This window comes from Formica exsecta, unplaced genomic scaffold, assembly GCF_003651465.1.
Source record: "Formica exsecta isolate Colony F162 unplaced genomic scaffold, ASM365146v1 scaffold258, whole genome shotgun sequence".
Lineage (NCBI taxonomy): Eukaryota > Metazoa > Arthropoda > Insecta > Hymenoptera > Formicidae > Formica > Formica exsecta.
In genome coordinates, this window is record NW_021849849.1 from 391,008 (window position 1) to 409,822 (window position 18,815).

An 18,815-nucleotide genomic window follows, 5' to 3' on the forward strand; every position below is an offset into this window, starting at 1 on the left:
ACGCGCCCAGCGCCAATTATCCCGGCTACGTCGGCGCGGCTGGCGCGGCGCCCACCACCACCACCACGCCGCCGTCCTACCTCGCACCGTCGCATCACAGACCGCCGGTTGACCTCTCCTACGACGGTGTATGATAATCGATGTGAAGCACCATATCGTTCACCATTCACCGACCATCATCGACCTTCAACGGCCCCCCCGCTCGGTCCCCACCCCGCCTGCCGATCGCCTCTTGTTGCGATACCGCGCATATACCGCGCCGCGTTTATCTTTTCTACGTATTTTTACACATGTCTCTTAAGGCTCTCAACGTTGGGGTCGCACCGCCGCGCGTCGTCTCCCCGAATACGTCGTCTCCCCCCATCCTCGAATCGCAAACTCTCTTGTGCGATATGCTATTTGCGAGCAATCTACGCGCATTCGCTCTATCGATCTGGTCTATCTTGCGATTTTCTCTCTCTTTCTCTCTTTTGCTCTCTATCCGACTCTACATACAAGATATCCCCATAATAGGCGCAAATGAGAGAACACATAGACATTATTCCTTATAATATTCGAAAAATCTTTCTTCGTCTAAAACATCGAGGTTCTAATGTCAATGATGAAATTTTCATTTAATAAAATGAAAATAATACTTCATATAATTAAATATAAATAAATATTTAGTTCTTAATATATGTCGAATGTTTTAAACTTGAAGAAGTATCATCGAAAAAAATGTAATGATCTTGTGAATGAGGAATAACGCTATATATCCATCTTATGTCAAATCTTTTGGGGCATCCGGTATAGCTATCGGCTTTTCGTTTTCCCGATATCTCTCTTGTTTCTTCTCTATCTCTATCGTTTTTACTTCGTCTTGCCATCTCTCTCGCATACTGTTTTTTTTTATCTCGCTTTCGATATGCGATTACGCTGTGAGTAATTACGGGCGCGCGGTTCGGGAATGGGCAACTGCTCGTGAAACGCGACTATGGCGCACGCAACGAACGTAAGCCTCTGCTAGATTAGGTTCGCTGATCGCGTTTTGTACCGATCCGACCGTTAAAATACACACACATGGACACGCATACCGATAACCGTGACGATAAATGGCGACCTTATTAACGACGAGCATGATCGCGATTGTGAATTCGGTCGACGTAGCCGAGGTCAGCCGGGCATGTAATTGCGCTTTTTTCTCCATCGATCAACTGACATCAGCTTTCGTCTAAAACATCGAGGTTCTAATGTCAATGATGAAATTTTCATTTAATAAAATGAAAATAATACTTCATATAATTAAATATAAATAAATATTTAGTTCTTAATATATGTCGAATGTTTTAAACTTGAAGAAGTATCATCGAAAAAAATGTAATGATCTTGTGAATGAGGAATAACGCTATATATCCATCTTATCTCGGCTTTTCGTTTTCCCGATATCTCTCTTGTTTCTTCTCTATCTCTATCGCTTTTACTTCGTCTTGCCATCTCTCTCGCATACTGTTTTTTTTTTATCTCGCTTTCGATATGCGATTACGCTGTGAGTAATTACGGGCGCGCGGTTCGGGAATGGGCAACTGCTCGTGAAACGCGACTATGGCGCACGCAACGAACGTAAGCCTCTGCTAGATTAGGTTCGCTGATCGCGTTTTGTACCGATCCGACCGTTAAAATACACACACATGGACACGCATACCGATAACCGTGACGATAAATGGCGACCTTATTAACGACGAGCATGATCGCGATTGTGAATTCGGTCGACGTAGCCGAGGTCAGCCGGGCATGTAATTGCGCTTTTTTCTCCATCGATCAACTGACATCAGCTAATCATCGCCGATTGTGAGGATTTTTATCATTGAAATTATATTACCGCGTTTTTATATTTTGACGAATATCCGCGATTATAAATATGGTATCAAGAGCTAACAATCGCATGGATAACGTGCATTCTCAATCAATTTATTCGTCTTCGAAAGTCGATAGGATACAGCGAATTAGTTTTACGCATCGCGGTGCAAATAGAATAAGCGCAAAGTTATCCGAAAAAATTATCAAGTATTGAAACGGATGTAATTTCGACGGATTTAGAGTTCGATGCCACAGATTATATGCAAAATAATTTATATTGTTTATTCATTGATGATGTTTTTGTAATTTTTTACGTAATGTTATTATGATAATGAATTTATCAATAATGAATACGTGCAACTATCGTTACAAAACGCATTGTTTCGCATCTGTCACATCGAATATGGAACTCACCGAAATTATACCGATTTTATTCTCGCAAGAAATACGCTAGAATCATGCAGTTGGAATGACGGCACCGTTTACTTACATATGTATTTGTGTACTGTACCGCGATTTACATTATTGTTGGCTTGTTATATTGTTACTCTATTACATGTTTGATTGATTGATTAGCACGCGTCTATCGCTGCGATTTAGATTGTGACGTATTTTCATATCGTCAAAATAGCTATCTTGATGTTCTTGTCGAGAAATCTCTACTCTATTTTACATGACGATGCATAATATTATTTCATAGAAGCAATGTTTGCACGACTTTTCAACGCTCGGATGAATCGAAGATTTTTTTGAGAAAATTAAAAAAAAATTTATTATTGATATCAGTATCTAATTATGGCACAACTTAACAAAACATATTCACAAAATCCTTTATGAATGCAGAACTTTCAACTCGATTAAGCCCGGTTCAATGCATGGTAATCAGATACTGGTAATCATGATCAGATACATGGTAATCAGATACATTATAATATTGATGGATATCTGTTTTATCCGATATGATTCTCAGTTTGCTTATAATATACTTCATATAATAAAACAGATATCTTAATAAAATAAAGAAGCAGATAAACTTTTGAAAGATTCAGACGATGTAAAAACGATTTTTAGGACTGTCATCAAACAATCTGTAAACTATAATCTGTAAACAAAAAAAAATTAGGTCTTCTCATAATTTTCTCATCTCTAATCTTGTTTATAAATTTGTAAAAGAATAATTTTTTTTAATTTTCTCAAAACGCAAAATATTCTTCCGAGCAAAATTAGTCCAAGTGTAAAAAGCGATAAGAGAAGTACATGAAAAATTGCAGGCTCATGTACAATTGGAATTACGAAACCCGGTTGTGAAATAACACGTCTTTAAGTATATACATATATTATCTCACATTTCTACGGATCCGTATTCGTCATTGTACTAGTAACGCAAGTCGAGAATGCGATCACCGATTAATCACTTATATATTTTCGTGCTCGAATATCATCATCGGTTTAAATGTCGCGTATCTGCATTTATTCGAGCCGGACGTTTTTATTTTTCCGAATAAAAGATACGCTATTGTTTTTATCTTGTTGTTTCTTGCCACTCACCCCCCGGAGAGTGTTCTAATTTAAGTATTGTAATTTTCGCTTTCATCCAAGAACTTTTATCGAATAATTATTCCAGCGGTTATCGCATTTCCTCGTCGCTAGCAAAAGACGATTATTACCGAACTACGAGCCGCGCGTTGTCATTATGCTCGCCGCTCTTATGAGTTTTTCATCAGCATTTTTAACAGAGTAAATATTAATCGTTATCGTCATTGTATCGTTAAGATTACTGCACATAATAGAAAAAAGCTTAAGCCCGATTGCGCCGGTGTTTCTTTGATCACGGCACGGTCATGCTTTCATCAACGTTGGTCATATTTAACCGTAGTTTAATCCTTATCCGGGCAAATTATTTTTTCAAACTTATATTTATACATATATATATATTTAAGCCCGATTGCGCCGGTGTTTCTTTGATCACGGCACGGTCATGCTTTCATCAACGTTGGTCATATTTAACCGTAGTTTAATCCTTATCCGGGCAAATTATTTTTTCAAACTTATATATATACATATATATATATTTATAGAAGAAATAAACATATTATAATATATGTAAAAAAATATACTATTGAAAATTTTTGTATTTATTCTTAAAATCGCGGCATAGACAATTTTGCATGAAAAGTCGTTGATTTGTATAGATATAACTTGACGAATATGCTAATTCGAATAATGTTCACTATTTCCCATTAATATTTCGAGACTATTCGTGAATATTTGTACATTAAAATTTCCATAAGTATATTTGTTCACGACGTCTGACTCGCGTCGCCTGGAGATGAGGATTAACTTATTTATCTCGTATGAGAACTAGGACTAGAAGGAGACAGAAAATCGATTAAACTAAGGTTGATATTAATCGATGTTAATATAGCCTAACCGGCCTTGTAAATGCGCGCGGGGTAGAATCCGCTAACGATCGACCGAATTATTATAAGCCGAGAACCTAAGTAAGATCGCCCGCGCAACCGGATGCCGAGCTTATTTAAATATAAGATGTATGCCCTAATGAGAGGCAGAAAAGAAAAGAGACCACTTCGTGTACTTTGTTTAATCACACCGCCATCCACTTTCGTACCTCGCGCCCGCAACCAGCCATCACCGTTCTCGTTGCAACTCTAATTATTATTTATCGTTAGAACTCGATATCGCTGTGGAGTTACATACGTTACTGTCGTTATTAACATACTCGCGTTACGTTGTCTCGTTAATTATATTCTGTTATGCGTTTCGCATTGCCGAAAGTCACTATATATATATTAATATACACGATTATGAAAACAAACACGTACGTGTATGTACACATACGTGCATACATCCCTAGATACACACTGACACGTACATGCAGTCGTAATAGATATTATAGCTGGCATTAATCGACATCCTCTTTTGTCGCTGACCGACGCTGTAAAGTGACGCATCTGGCATGATTATAAATATATATACAGATATAAATATATAAATATATAAATATATATAGATATTATATATAAATAAACTATAAATATTATATATTAATTATATGTACGGATAAGAGCGAGCAACACACATTTATCTCGGGTGAAACCACCTAGGATGTGTCGAGACATTTAAGATAATGCACAGGGTATAGATGAGAGAATCGTTGATATAATAACTGATGTCTATATTATTATAGATGTTTCTTTCGTTCCGTCATCGGCCTCAAACACGCATACGATCGCGAATCACGTACGATCGAAATTTATTGTAGTAGATGTTTTTCAGAAATCCAACCCCTCTTCCCCTCCCTCTCCCTCTCCTCTCCCCCGATTCCGAGCGGCGGCTAAGAATAATAGGTGTCATCGGTGTGTTAATCGCGCAACAACGTTCATCACAAATCGCAATGAAAATTGGTGAGGATTATATACATGCATATATTCTCGCCTAGTCTCGCTGCGACTGGCGGATCCGCCGTCACACTATTAATTAATTGACTATTCGATTAATCAAATTAACTAACTGATTGTAAATTGATCGCTATATTAAGGACTTTACTATTAAGTATAAATATATATTATACAGATATAAAAGTGGATTCGCTGTTGAACGTGTCGAATAAACAAAGCAAAAAGAAAAAAAAGAACAAAATCCAGGAGTAAGTGAGTAAGAGAGCTTGGGCCGGATTGCCGGCCTCCGACATATTTTTTAATCGCTTCGAACCTCTATTATTCTACCTAACTAATTAAACGTAACGGTGTATCTACGTGTGCGTCCGAACGATCAATTGCCGATCCGCGTCGTCCTCGTCGACGGTTATTCCGTCGACGTCGTCGATCGGGTCGCGTTCGTTCGGGCTATCGAGATGTGTTCTGTATCGAATTAACGAATGTACTTCTCGAATATTCATTGCTATCCTACGAATAATCGCGGGATAAGGAAGGGTGACGGATGCTCGACGATATACCTTGCAAAAATTTCTGCTCCTTGCCGCCCGAACCTAACGAAGCCCACGCAGATCTCCAACGGACGTTATATATTGGGTGCTCACAGTGGATACCCGAGTATCCCGCAATATGTAAATCTGTATGTCTCTACCCGTACTACGATATTTTATGTGAAAAATGAATTGTTACAAATACATTACTGATATAACACCGAAAAATAATGGTATTCTTTACCCGAAGAAAATTTTTAATAAGTATATAACGCTCGACGCGATCATTTTTTGGTAACTGTATTTGTGCTCTCCTTCCCTTAATGCGATAACATATGATCCTTTTATAATAACTTGGTATGAAGAGGAATTTTCGCGCGCGTGATAGCGATATTAACAATATTAACGCTGCGGGATATTCGGAGGTCTGATAAGTACCTAATGAATACTCAATGAAAGTCGAAGTTCATGTTGATTTTTCGAGAAAAAAGAAAGACCTTCAGTCGTACGTATGTGTACAATTGACCGAAAAGAGCAGTCAGACGGATCATTTGGACGAATATTCGAATCGTAGCACAATCGCGCGAAAAATCCGACATCCTCGCCTGTCATTTTCCGAGGCTAATGTTTTAACAAGTTAACTCTCTAGACTACTATCGAATCGATTAAGTAAAGGGACAAAATCGCCATGCGTTTAACCAATTATTAAAGGATCATTAAGTGTAGCTGAACTAAAAATTGTTGAACGTATGATATGTGTTGTGTTTTAAAAGAAAATAATAAGAGAAAAATAACGAAAGATATAACGATTTACTTTGCATACCTTTGAGGCCGGCATGACAATGATCGTTTCGAAACGACAAGGCGAGAAGATGACGACGGTTACATGGACCCCCGATCAGCGGAGGTAATTTTCGGTCGAAAGACGAAATAGAATTCGTGATTTTTATTCTCCAGCTATTCTTGTGCACGATTCAAGATATCAATTGACGTCCCGTCTCGATCTGTTGTTCGTGATTTGGCGATCGTAAGCCAGAAAAAAACAACGAGAGTGCATTGATATGCTCTTTACGATCGCATCTGAATCGATCGGTTGATGTATTCTTATGACAAGAATTGCTGAAAAACAAAATTAAATTAGAATAGTCCTAATATACTTCTTTCAGCAATAAAATGATTTTTCGATTTATTTATTACATTAATAAACGTAGTTATAACGCAAGTAATAGACATTTGTGAGATCAGCGAGCATGTCATTGTTGTAGCGATTTTTCAAATAATGAAAGGAGTAAAAATTCATGACGGAACACATAAAATTTAATTTTTGCTATATTTATACATGGAAGCGTGTTTTCGCGAAGAAAAAAAAATATAAAGCATCATTCTCTATCATGTGCACGTATGGCGCCGATCGCTTCAAACACAAAATGAAGAAATTAAAAAAATTGATAACGAGATTATAAACAAACATATTTACGAATCGTGCATTTTTTCTATGAGTCAACTTTCGCTGTTGTTGTTCTCTTGGTCTATTAATGTGTATCTCACTATTAATAACTCATCCTCTGTTATCGCTGTGAAAAAAAAAATAAAAATAAATAATTACAAAGTCATCGAGAGAAGATTAGTGACGATCGAAAAAAAAGAATTATAAAAAAAAATTAACTTTTAGTCTATTCAAAATGGCAAACAGAATGAACGAAGTCGCGTAAGCAACCCTCTTGTAAATTTTAAATATTCCGTGGAAATAGATTTTTCTCTTTCTCTGGGCTCACCCTAATTGTGTCATTGGCAGTTTGTGTCAAAAAAAAAAAAATTAAATAAAATAAATTAATTCGTTAAAAGAAGCGGGATGCGTTTGTCATTTGGATGTCCCTTCTATTCTCCCCCTCCCCCCTTACTTCGTTATTATATACGCGATAAGAAATTTATTATTTTAATAAGAATTTAAGAGTGTTAAATGTTGCTGCGATTATATATATTTTCTATACAAGACCAGAGTTATATATCTTTCAAACATAGCCTTAATTTATATTATTATTATAATATAGTCTGTATACCCAAACAGCACAAAAGATATCTTAACATTTAACGGTCGATGTAAGAGAGACGTCCGTTAGGAATATATATATGCTATCTGAATATTATTATATTCTTAGAATGTATATGTTTTAACTAAGAATCGTTGAATTCTTACTTGACCAAGCAAAAGTGTTAAAGAATTGTAGATATTGTTTTTCTTCCGTATAAAATATGACTCGATGTCTCCCGTAAAGTACCTTCTTTGTATAATTCAAAATAATCTTGCACTAACAGTTTCACCGCGAGAGAGGGAAAATGACTAGCAAAAATTGGCGCAAAAAAATTCGGGAACGACGCCATCTCTCGAGGTTATTTTGAACTAAAAAAAAAACATGGTCTCCGATTAGAATGCGAAGTGCGTCGCATCAAGATGTTTCTTTGATCTATGTTTGAAGAGCCACACGGAAAAGTGTCAGCTCATTATAGACATTGGGAGTGTGTATATTATTATTAAAAGTTCGCAATGCCGCTGGAGAATTTGGAAGAGGAAGGTTTGGAGAAGAATCCGAACTTGGAATTAGCACAAACTAAATTCTTGCTAAGCCTTCCCGAACACAAAGATGATCCCCATCTGAAGACGAAACTCCTGGATGCTATCAAAACCGATAGTGAGATTGCATTTTTTTCATACCCTTATTATATTATTTCTTTAAAGCTTCAATGTGATTTAAATTATTTAATAAATCTTGCTATCTTTTCTTTTTTATCTTGGTTATTGAATATATTATCTGTCAATATTCATGACATAACCTTCATGTCACATTAACTACTATTCATTAATTATTTAATAATATAATTATCAAAATTTAATGACATTATTGTGAAATCCATCTAACAATGATATTTCTAATAGATATGGCTCCATTCTATGAAGAAGTATGTAAAAACCTGGATTGGCCAGTAGATGAAGCGCTTCTTTCAACGATGAAGGCACATAATGCGGAACAGTTGAAAAAACTCGATGACACTATCGAAGATGCTGAGAAAAATTTGAGCGAGATGGAAGTTCGGGAAGCCAACTTGAAGAAATCTGAACATCTGTGTCGAATAGGCGATAAGGAAGGTGCAATCTTGGCATTCAGGAAAACCTATGACAAAACAGTATCATTAGGACATAGACTAGATATTGTGTTTCACAATATTAGAATTGGCTTGTTCTATCTGGATCATGATCATATTACGAGAAATATCGAAAAAGCTAAATGGTCAGTAAAGATAAAAAAAGATTTTGTCAATTATCATAATTTTATAATAATTAATGTATTATTCATTTTAAAGTTTGATAGAAGAAGGTGGCGATTGGGACAGGAGAAACCGTTTAAAGGTCTATCAAGGAACATACTGCATAGCAGTTCGCAACTTCAAAGAAGCTGCAAACTTCTTTCTGGATACAATTAGCACATTTACGAGTTACGAACTTATGGATTATAATACATTTGTGAGGTACACAGTATACTTAAGCATGATAAGCCTACCACGTAACGAACTGAGAGACAAAATCATTAAGGGATCCGAAATATTGGAAGTTCTCCATAGTAATCAGGATGTCAAGGATTATTTGTTCTCGTTGTATAATTGTCATTATGCAGACTTCTTCAAAAATCTTGGTAAATTAAATTAAAGTTAAAAATTTTTTTTTTTTTTCATATTTGGAGAAACTTTATCATTATCAAAATATTGTTTCAGCACACGTTGAAGGTTTACTGCGCCGAGATTATTTAGTATTTCCGCACTATCGATATTACGTTCGAGAAATGCGGATTCTCGCGTACACGCAGCTACTGGAATCTTATCGATCTTTAACTCTCCAATATATGGCTGAAGCATTTGGTGTTACAGTAGAATACATTGATCAGTAAGTGTATAATTATTATTTAATTTTATTATCTTTATTTTTATATAATTAAAAACGAATAATCGCGGGATAAGGAAGGGTGACGGATGCTCGACGATATACCTTGCAAAAATTTCTGCTCCTTGCCGCCCGAACCTAACGAAGCCCACGCAGATCTCCAACGGACGTTATATATTGGGTGCTCACAGTGGATACCCGAGTATCCCGCAATATGTAAATCTGTATGTCTCTACCCGTACTACGATATTTTATGTGAAAAATGAATTGTTACAAATACATTACTGATATAACACCGAAAAATAATGGTATTCTTTACCCGAAGAAAATTTTTAATAAGTATATAACGCTCGACGCGATCATTTTTTGGTAACTGTATTTGTGCTCTCCTTCCCTTAATGCGATAACATATGATCCTTTTATAATAACTTGGTATGAAGAGGAATTTTCGCGCGCGTGATAGCGATATTAACAATATTAACGCTGCGGGATATTCGGAGGTCTGATAAGTACCTAATGAATACTCAATGAAAGTCGAAGTTCATGTTGATTTTTCGAGAAAAAAGAAAGACCTTCAGTCGTACGTATGTGTACAATTGACCGAAAAGAGCAGTCAGACGGATCATTTGGACGAATATTCGAATCGTAGCACAATCGCGCGAAAAATCCGACATCCTCGCCTGTCATTTTCCGAGGCTAATGTTTTAACAAGTTAACTCTCTAGACTACTATCGAATCGATTAAGTAAAGGGACAAAATCGCCATGCGTTTAACCAATTATTAAAGGATCATTAAGTGTAGCTGAACTAAAAATTGTTGAACGTATGATATGTGTTGTGTTTTAAAAGAAAATAATAAGAGAAAAATAACGAAAGATATAACGATTTACTTTGCATACCTTTGAGGCCGGCATGACAATGATCGTTTCGAAACGACAAGGCGAGAAGATGACGACGGTTACATGGACCCCCGATCAGCGGAGGTAATTTTCGGTCGAAAGACGAAATAGAATTCGTGATTTTTATTCTCCAGCTATTCTTGTGCACGATTCAAGATATCAATTGACGTCCCGTCTCGATCTGTTGTTCGTGATTTGGCGATCGTAAGCCAGAAAAAAACAACGAGAGTGCATTGATATGCTCTTTACGATCGCATCTGAATCGATCGGTTGATGTATTCTTATGACAAGAATTGCTGAAAAACAAAATTAAATTAGAATAGTCCTAATATACTTCTTTCAGCAATAAAATGATTTTTCGATTTATTTATTACATTAATAAACGTAGTTATAACGCAAGTAATAGACATTTGTGAGATCAGCGAGCATGTCATTGTTGTAGCGATTTTTCAAATAATGAAAGGAGTAAAAATTCATGACGGAACACATAAAATTTAATTTTTGCTATATTTATACATGGAAGCGTGTTTTCGCGAAGAAAAAAAAATATAAAGCATCATTCTCTATCATGTGCACGTATGGCGCCGATCGCTTCAAACACAAAATGAAGAAATTAAAAAAATTGATAACGAGATTATAAACAAACATATTTACGAATCGTGCATTTTTTCTATGAGTCAACTTTCGCTGTTGTTGTTCTCTTGGTCTATTAATGTGTATCTCACTATTAATAACTCATCCTCTGTTATCGCTGTGAAAAAAAAAAAAAATAAAAATAAATAATTACAAAGTCATCGAGAGAAGATTAGTGACGATCGAAAAAAAAGAATTATAAAAAAAAATTAACTTTTAGTCTATTCAAAATGGCAAACAGAATGAACGAAGTCGCGTAAGCAACCCTCTTGTAAATTTTAAATATTCCGTGGAAATAGATTTTTCTCTTTCTCTGGGCTCACCCTAATTGTGTCATTGGCAGTTTGTGTCAAAAAAAAAAAAATTAAATAAAATAAATTAATTCGTTAAAAGAAGCGGGATGCGTTTGTCATTTGGATGTCCCTTCTATTCTCCCCCTCCCCCCTTACTTCGTTATTATATACGCGATAAGAAATTTATTATTTTAATAAGAATTTAAGAGTGTTAAATGTTGCTGCGATTATATATATTTTCTATACAAGACCAGAGTTATATATCTTTCAAACATAGCCTTAATTTATATTATTATTATAATATAGTCTGTATACCCAAACAGCACAAAAGATATCTTAACATTTAACGGTCGATGTAAGAGAGACGTCCGTTAGGAATATATATATGCTATCTGAATATTATTATATTCTTAGAATGTATATGTTTTAACTAAGAATCGTTGAATTCTTACTTGACCAAGCAAAAGTGTTAAAGAATTGTAGATATTGTTTTTCTTCCGTATAAAATATGACTCGATGTCTCCCGTAAAGTACCTTCTTTGTATAATTCAAAATAATCTTGCACTAACAGTTTCACCGCGAGAGAGGGAAAATGACTAGCAAAAATTGGCGCAAAAAAATTCGGGAACGACGCCATCTCTCGAGGTTATTTTGAACTAAAAAAAAAACATGGTCTCCGATTAGAATGCGAAGTGCGTCGCATCAAGATGTTTCTTTGATCTATGTTTGAAGAGCCACACGGAAAAGTGTCAGCTCATTATAGACATTGGGAGTGTGTATATTATTATTAAAAGTTCGCAATGCCGCTGGAGAATTTGGAAGAGGAAGGTTTGGAGAAGAATCCGAACTTGGAATTAGCACAAACTAAATTCTTGCTAAGCCTTCCCGAACACAAAGATGATCCCCATCTGAAGACGAAACTCCTGGATGCTATCAAAACCGATAGTGAGATTGCATTTTTTTCATACCCTTATTATATTATTTCTTTAAAGCTTCAATGTGATTTAAATTATTTAATAAATCTTGCTATCTTTTCTTTTTTATCTTGGTTATTGAATATATTATCTGTCAATATTCATGACATAACCTTCATGTCACATTAACTACTATTCATTAATTATTTAATAATATAATTATCAAAATTTAATGACATTATTGTGAAATCCATCTAACAATGATATTTCTAATAGATATGGCTCCATTCTATGAAGAAGTATGTAAAAACCTGGATTGGCCAGTAGATGAAGCGCTTCTTTCAACGATGAAGGCACATAATGCGGAACAGTTGAAAAAACTCGATGACACTATCGAAGATGCTGAGAAAAATTTGAGCGAGATGGAAGTTCGGGAAGCCAACTTGAAGAAATCTGAACATCTGTGTCGAATAGGCGATAAGGAAGGTGCAATCTTGGCATTCAGGAAAACCTATGACAAAACAGTATCATTAGGACATAGACTAGATATTGTGTTTCACAATATTAGAATTGGCTTGTTCTATCTGGATCATGATCATATTACGAGAAATATCGAAAAAGCTAAATGGTCAGTAAAGATAAAAAAAGATTTTGTCAATTATCATAATTTTATAATAATTAATGTATTATTCATTTTAAAGTTTGATAGAAGAAGGTGGCGATTGGGACAGGAGAAACCGTTTAAAGGTCTATCAAGGAACATACTGCATAGCAGTTCGCAACTTCAAAGAAGCTGCAAACTTCTTTCTGGATACAATTAGCACATTTACGAGTTACGAACTTATGGATTATAATACATTTGTGAGGTACACAGTATACTTAAGCATGATAAGCCTACCACGTAACGAACTGAGAGACAAAATCATTAAGGGATCCGAAATATTGGAAGTTCTCCATAGTAATCAGGATGTCAAGGATTATTTGTTCTCGTTGTATAATTGTCATTATGCAGACTTCTTCAAAAATCTTGGTAAATTAAATTAAAGTTAAAAATTTTTTTTTTTTTTCATATTTGGAGAAACTTTATCATTATCAAAATATTGTTTCAGCACACGTTGAAGGTTTACTGCGCCGAGATTATTTAGTATTTCCGCACTATCGATATTACGTTCGAGAAATGCGGATTCTCGCGTACACGCAGCTACTGGAATCTTATCGATCTTTAACTCTCCAATATATGGCTGAAGCATTTGGTGTTACAGTAGAATACATTGATCAGTAAGTGTATAATTATTATTTAATTTTATTATCTTTATTTTTATATAATTAAAAATTTATTATATTTGAATTTATGTTACCTATTATTTTTGCAGAGAATTGTCGCGCTTTATAGCAGCTGGTCGATTACACTGCAAAGTCGATCGAGTTGGAGGTGTAGTGGAAACAAATCGGCCAGACAGTAAGAATTGGCAATATCAGGCGATGGTAAAACAAGGGGATCTTCTGCTCAACAGGGTGCAGAAATTATCGCGTGTTATTAATATTTAATGTCATATATTAGCATCAACACAGAGAATATATGCTATCAACTTAAAACGATCAAGATCGACTATTTGGATCTTTTCCATATATCTGTTTTAAAGAGCCTGTGTGTTCAGTTTTAGCATAAATTTTGTAACAAAGAAAACTAAAAAAACTCGTGTTTGATTTTGTAAACAAGATATACATACACAATATCTCTCAAATATACAATATTATTTATTTATCCTTAACTTTTTCAGCATTGCCAATTAAGGCGTGCGTATCTTATTATAACAACCCTTGAAATGTTATTTCGAAACATTTAAATGATATTGGAGGCGCTTTTTGTACAACATCAAAACCAATCTTTAAATATTATTGTATATTAGTAATCGATTGTTACAATAATAGTCCTGATAAAAGAGTACAGTTTAGTATTTCAACTAATACATTTTTTTTTACTCTGAATAAAGTCTTTAACAAACAATTTTTTAATGGATATTCATAAAATGTATCATGCATAAGTAACATTCACATTAAAAATATGTTACAACAGCATACTATATTTATTTACTCTTGAAGAAAAGAAAATTTAAGTTAATAATTGGATAAGTAAGAACTTGTCAATGTAACAAGATTGCAATGTTATTTGTTCAGAAAGAAATTTAACATAATTTCAATTAAAGTAAATTTTATCGATATACTGCTACTTTTTGTCTCAAAGTTTTTTTGTTTATCATTTAAACATTTTTTTTAACTTCATTAAGCAGTTGTAACAAAGGCTGTGTTCCGATATTCACTACCAGTACTGAAAATCTACTGTGCACGTGATGTAAACTATAGATTTTCAGTACTGGCAGTGAATATCGGAACGCAGCCAAGGTAACATGATTATTTAAACCTTAAAAATATAACAGTAGAAATTGATCTTAAGACGTGTGTGTGTTTATATATATATTAGTGTTTTAAAAAAATTATGTTATAATATATTATAGAAAAATTATTTTTATTGAATCGCAATGAGAAGTAACTATTGTTATTTGATTTTGATTTGCATATTTTTGTATAATTAATTGCAAGTGAAAAATCAGATAATAGTCATGCATGTATGTTCTAGATAATTAAAAATGGGGCAGAAAAAATCAACAAATGAAAATTACTTACAATATGCATATCCAGTATGTAACAATCAGCAAGTAGTGTGCATCATCAAAGTGTAAACTGCTTATATTATATGATTGTCGAAAAATCACAGAATCCGTGATGCAATTTCTACTGAAAATGAGATCGAAGAAACCATTATTAATTGTTGAATTTTGTATATTATACGTTTTATGTATTATATTTTTAAAGATTACACGAGTAGAATCGGAAAAATTCGATGCGAGTTGTGCAGGTTTTGAAGTTTAAAACCGCGATTGAGATATATTACACTAATCTATAAATATTATTTATTAGAAATAATTAACCATCTGTGTTATAGATACAAAGATTCATAAGTTAAACAAAGTTCCTTCAGATAATTAATTGTGTAGAAAATGATGTGAGCAGGATAACGAAAACCGGAAATATTCAATAATATATCAAAGTATATATATGTCTTTTTGTATTTTTCGTCTTTCATGTTTTTAACATTAAACAAAATTCTCAAAAACACTCGTAACGTAAACTGTTTAAAAAATGAAAGAAAATTTTCATACATATATATATACACATGTATTGTCTTAATCCGTTTTTATAATACGAAAATTATGTTAAAAAGCTAATATGGAAAGCTCGTAACAAAGCACACAGGCATGTAACCTAAGCATAGATTTCAGACAATGAAAATAAGCTATTGAATTAATTAAAAATGTAATTAACGTGGATATTAAGATTCACTGTACATATACCTAAACGCGGTCATTCCATTCTAATCCATTTGAATGCAGCGAAGGGCAAGTTTTCCCGCCTGATAAAATTCGCTACAGTCAGAGATAACGCAAATGTCTGAGAGAGTCCGATCAGTCGTTCGTAGCAACCGACGACTCATATTGACTGCGGCTGTCTTAACCAATGGCAATGCATCAAGATTGACCAATGGGAGCAAAGATTACTTTGTCCCGTTCGGACAAGTAAATTCTTCCAGCATTTATAACGTCAAGATAAATGTAACCATTGTCAATATTGTATGACATTTGTACCGGACTCGTCATCATCCAAAAATACCGGCAGAACGATAATTGAGAGCAATTGAGAGGAAGACCGGCGAACCTGTTGAAGCGAGATCGCGCGTCGTTGAGGACGAATATCTCGATATCGCCACTCTGTCGTGATGGACAAGACGAAGTTGGTCAGTAACGACCTGGAGCTGCCTCCGCTGCGCAGCCTAGACGATTTCCTGTTGGAGTCCGCGCGTTTCCAACTACCAAATCTCAAAGACTTGGAAAAATGGGGCAATCGGGTGGTCAACAATCTTCTGTATTATCAGACCAATTATCTATTCTTGTCCGTCATTATCTTCCTCATCGTTGGGTGAGTTATCTTTATAATTCTTGCAAAAGTGATTGTATAAATTGCGCGTAATTAATCTTTATTTAATTATTTATTTATTTTTATAAATCAATGCTCAATTTTTCTAAAACTTTGCCAGTTGCCAAAAGCTTGTTATAGTATGTTTTGGACACATAATATCCCTTTTTTATTAACCAGTTCCAAAATTATAAGACAGTTTAATATTAATATTTTTTTCATTTAAAATTTTTAATTTTTTCATGTAAATATCTTATATTTTCTCGTGCTTTCTGTATAAATTTATTTATGGCATATTTATTATATGAATTCTATATATATAGATTACTTCATCCTGTTAAAATGCTAGTCGGTATGCTAGCAATGATGGCAATTTTGGGAACATTTGTTTATGTATCTATGGAAGGAAGTATGATACATAATTTTAAAAGGCAATATCCAGCAGTTGGAGTGTTGTTTATAATATTTGCTGGATGTTTCATAACATATACTCTGGGATCTCTATTAGTTTTCTTGCTGGGCATTTTGTTACCTTTCTGTGGTATGTGCGACAATTGATACTATTTTATATCACCATATATATTAATCTTGTTATTTGCTGCTTTCACTATTTTTTGAGTAATAGAAATCAAAAGTTAATTACTTTACTTATCATATTAATATCTTCAGTGACATTCGTGCATGCCTCACTGAGATTAAGGAATATCAGAAACAAGCTTGTCAACAAAATTGAAGGCATCGGCTTGAAACGTACACCAATGGGTGTGTTTCTGGAACATCTTGGTATGGAAGAAGAATTCTTTTCATAAATTTCTATAATTTATTGTTTTCAAATCATTAAGATGAGTTGATTGAAAATGCTTTATAATCTTTAACTACTTTGCTCTATATTACTCATATAATACCATATAGGTTTTTCATACCAATCCTTATATTATAAAGTTTTGACATCTATTTTTGAATATTCCTTAGACAAAACTTTGAAAAAAGAAGATAGACATATATTTATCTTCAATATTATCATGCATTTTCTTATGCTCAATAGTATTAATAAAAAAAAGAAATTTTCCAATATTTAAAAATCAATTTTCCAATATTTAAATTTCAAATCAATATATTGTTAACAGCAAAACACCATATTTTCTTATCTAGTCGCCAAGTAATATTTAATATTTACATGTTATATTTTAAAAGCTTATATAATGTTAATATTTTTAATCAAATCTATATATTTATTGATAGTGTATGAATGAAAGTAACAAACTTATTATTTATTAACAGTATTTAATATTTTTGGACAGTGTTTTGTCTAATATGGCTTTACCCACTGTATGTACATATATATATATATATATACACAATGTACAACATTTAATACATATAGCGTTGTCTCTGAATATATGTTTATTATTAAAAGAACTCTTTAAGGATGTTCTGTAGCATAGACAGTATATTGATATTATTGTACTGATTTAATATATGAAATCTGTTTGATGAAAAGATTATCGTTATATATTATGTACTGAAACATGTATATGAATAAAAACACTTGAATTATCTTTCTTATTTTTTCAAAGAATTTTAACAGGTTATCTCCAGAATACGACATGTTGCATTATCCACAAGAGAATTTTAAAAACTGCATTTACTAACAATATATATGATTTTTTTAAATACTTAATTTCTTTTTTATTTCAATATTTGCTAAATTTATTCATTAATATTAAATTTTGGCGAATGGATTGGCAGACACATATTAGACATTAATTATTGGCTCTTACATTATAATTTTGTTAGTGATACAACACTATTTATTTACTGTTATTGTATGGAATTCTATTAATTATGAATTATGTTATCTAATATTTTATTATTTTTTTCTCATTCCACTATATAGAAGATGTGACTGGTATGACCCTGCGCGCCCAGACATCATTCATGCAACCGCCTCATTAATATCCTGCTTTGTCATCAGGTTGTATATTAAATTGTTAAAAATTAATATCAATAACCATCGATATTTTCTCCGCTGCTACTCTAATCGAATCACAGTGTTTCGCATGTTATTATCATGATGAGATAAACCTTGTAATATTTCAGAATATAGATTTGACAGATATTTGCGACTTAAAACAAAAGCAGTCTGTGTTATGTGATCTCTAGTACAACAAAACTGACAAATAGCAATGAATTATTCTAAAATACTAAATATTGAATTTACATATTTACACCACAATGTGTTTATTATTTTTTCTTGAAATATTTATTTTAAGGGGGCTGTTTTAACGTGGATATATCTATTTTTTAAATGCTACATTATATAACTATA

General features: G+C 33.6%; 5 protein-coding genes and 1 long non-coding RNA gene across 6 annotated transcripts in view; 4 read left to right on the plus strand and 2 right to left on the minus strand.

Annotated features, from left to right (window-relative positions):
• Positions 1-1,198, plus strand: part of LOC115236526 (atrophin-1-like) — a 118,979-nt gene extending 117,781 nt beyond the window's left edge. Inside the window, 1 exon segment of the mRNA XM_029809036.1 lies at positions 1-1,198. This exon segment is cut by the window's left edge and continues 7 nt beyond it. Coding sequence (XP_029664896.1) covers positions 1-134 — 134 coding nt within the window. The 3' untranslated portion in view covers positions 135-1,198.
• The window catches only part of LOC115236525, a 146,100-nt gene extending 137,998 nt beyond the window's left edge, over positions 1-8,102 (minus strand). The window contains exons 1-3 of the mRNA XM_029809034.1: positions 7,980-8,102; positions 7,260-7,356; positions 6,606-6,901 (exon numbers count right to left, since the gene is read on the minus strand). The gene's annotated coding sequence lies outside the window, so the exon portion shown is untranslated. The remainder of the gene's footprint in view (positions 1-6,605; positions 6,902-7,259; positions 7,357-7,979) is intronic.
• Positions 8,103-8,187: 85 nt separating this feature from the next.
• On the plus strand, positions 8,188-9,723 carry LOC115236530 (26S proteasome non-ATPase regulatory subunit 6-like). The gene is made up of 4 exons (XM_029809048.1): positions 8,188-8,472; positions 8,718-9,069; positions 9,143-9,471; positions 9,551-9,723. The coding sequence occupies exons 1-4, from the start codon at positions 8,328-8,330 to the stop codon at positions 9,721-9,723; spliced, it is 999 nt and encodes a 332-aa protein (XP_029664908.1). The 5' UTR covers positions 8,188-8,327.
• Positions 9,724-9,779: 56 nt separating this feature from the next.
• LOC115236532 lies at positions 9,780-12,148 on the minus strand. Its single transcript, XR_003884205.1, has 3 exons — positions 11,993-12,148; positions 11,269-11,365; positions 9,780-10,910 (listed from the first exon to the last, which is right to left on the minus strand). It is a non-coding gene; the product is annotated as an uncharacterized LOC115236532 (long non-coding RNA).
• Positions 12,149-12,213: 65 nt separating this feature from the next.
• On the plus strand, positions 12,214-14,206 carry LOC115236529 (26S proteasome non-ATPase regulatory subunit 6). Its single transcript, XM_029809047.1, has 5 exons — positions 12,214-12,485; positions 12,731-13,082; positions 13,156-13,484; positions 13,564-13,732; positions 13,828-14,206. Exons 1-5 carry the CDS (start codon positions 12,341-12,343, stop codon positions 14,000-14,002), a joined length of 1,170 nt encoding a protein of 389 aa, XP_029664907.1. The 5' UTR covers positions 12,214-12,340; the 3' UTR covers positions 14,003-14,206.
• Positions 14,207-16,064: 1,858 nt separating this feature from the next.
• Positions 16,065-18,761, plus strand: LOC115236531 (PRA1 family protein 3). The gene is made up of 4 exons (XM_029809049.1): positions 16,065-16,489; positions 16,810-17,027; positions 17,156-17,269; positions 18,384-18,761. The coding sequence occupies exons 1-4, from the start codon at positions 16,290-16,292 to the stop codon at positions 18,440-18,442; spliced, it is 591 nt and encodes a 196-aa protein (XP_029664909.1). The 5' UTR covers positions 16,065-16,289; the 3' UTR covers positions 18,443-18,761.
• The last annotated feature ends 54 nt before the right edge of the window (positions 18,762-18,815 follow it).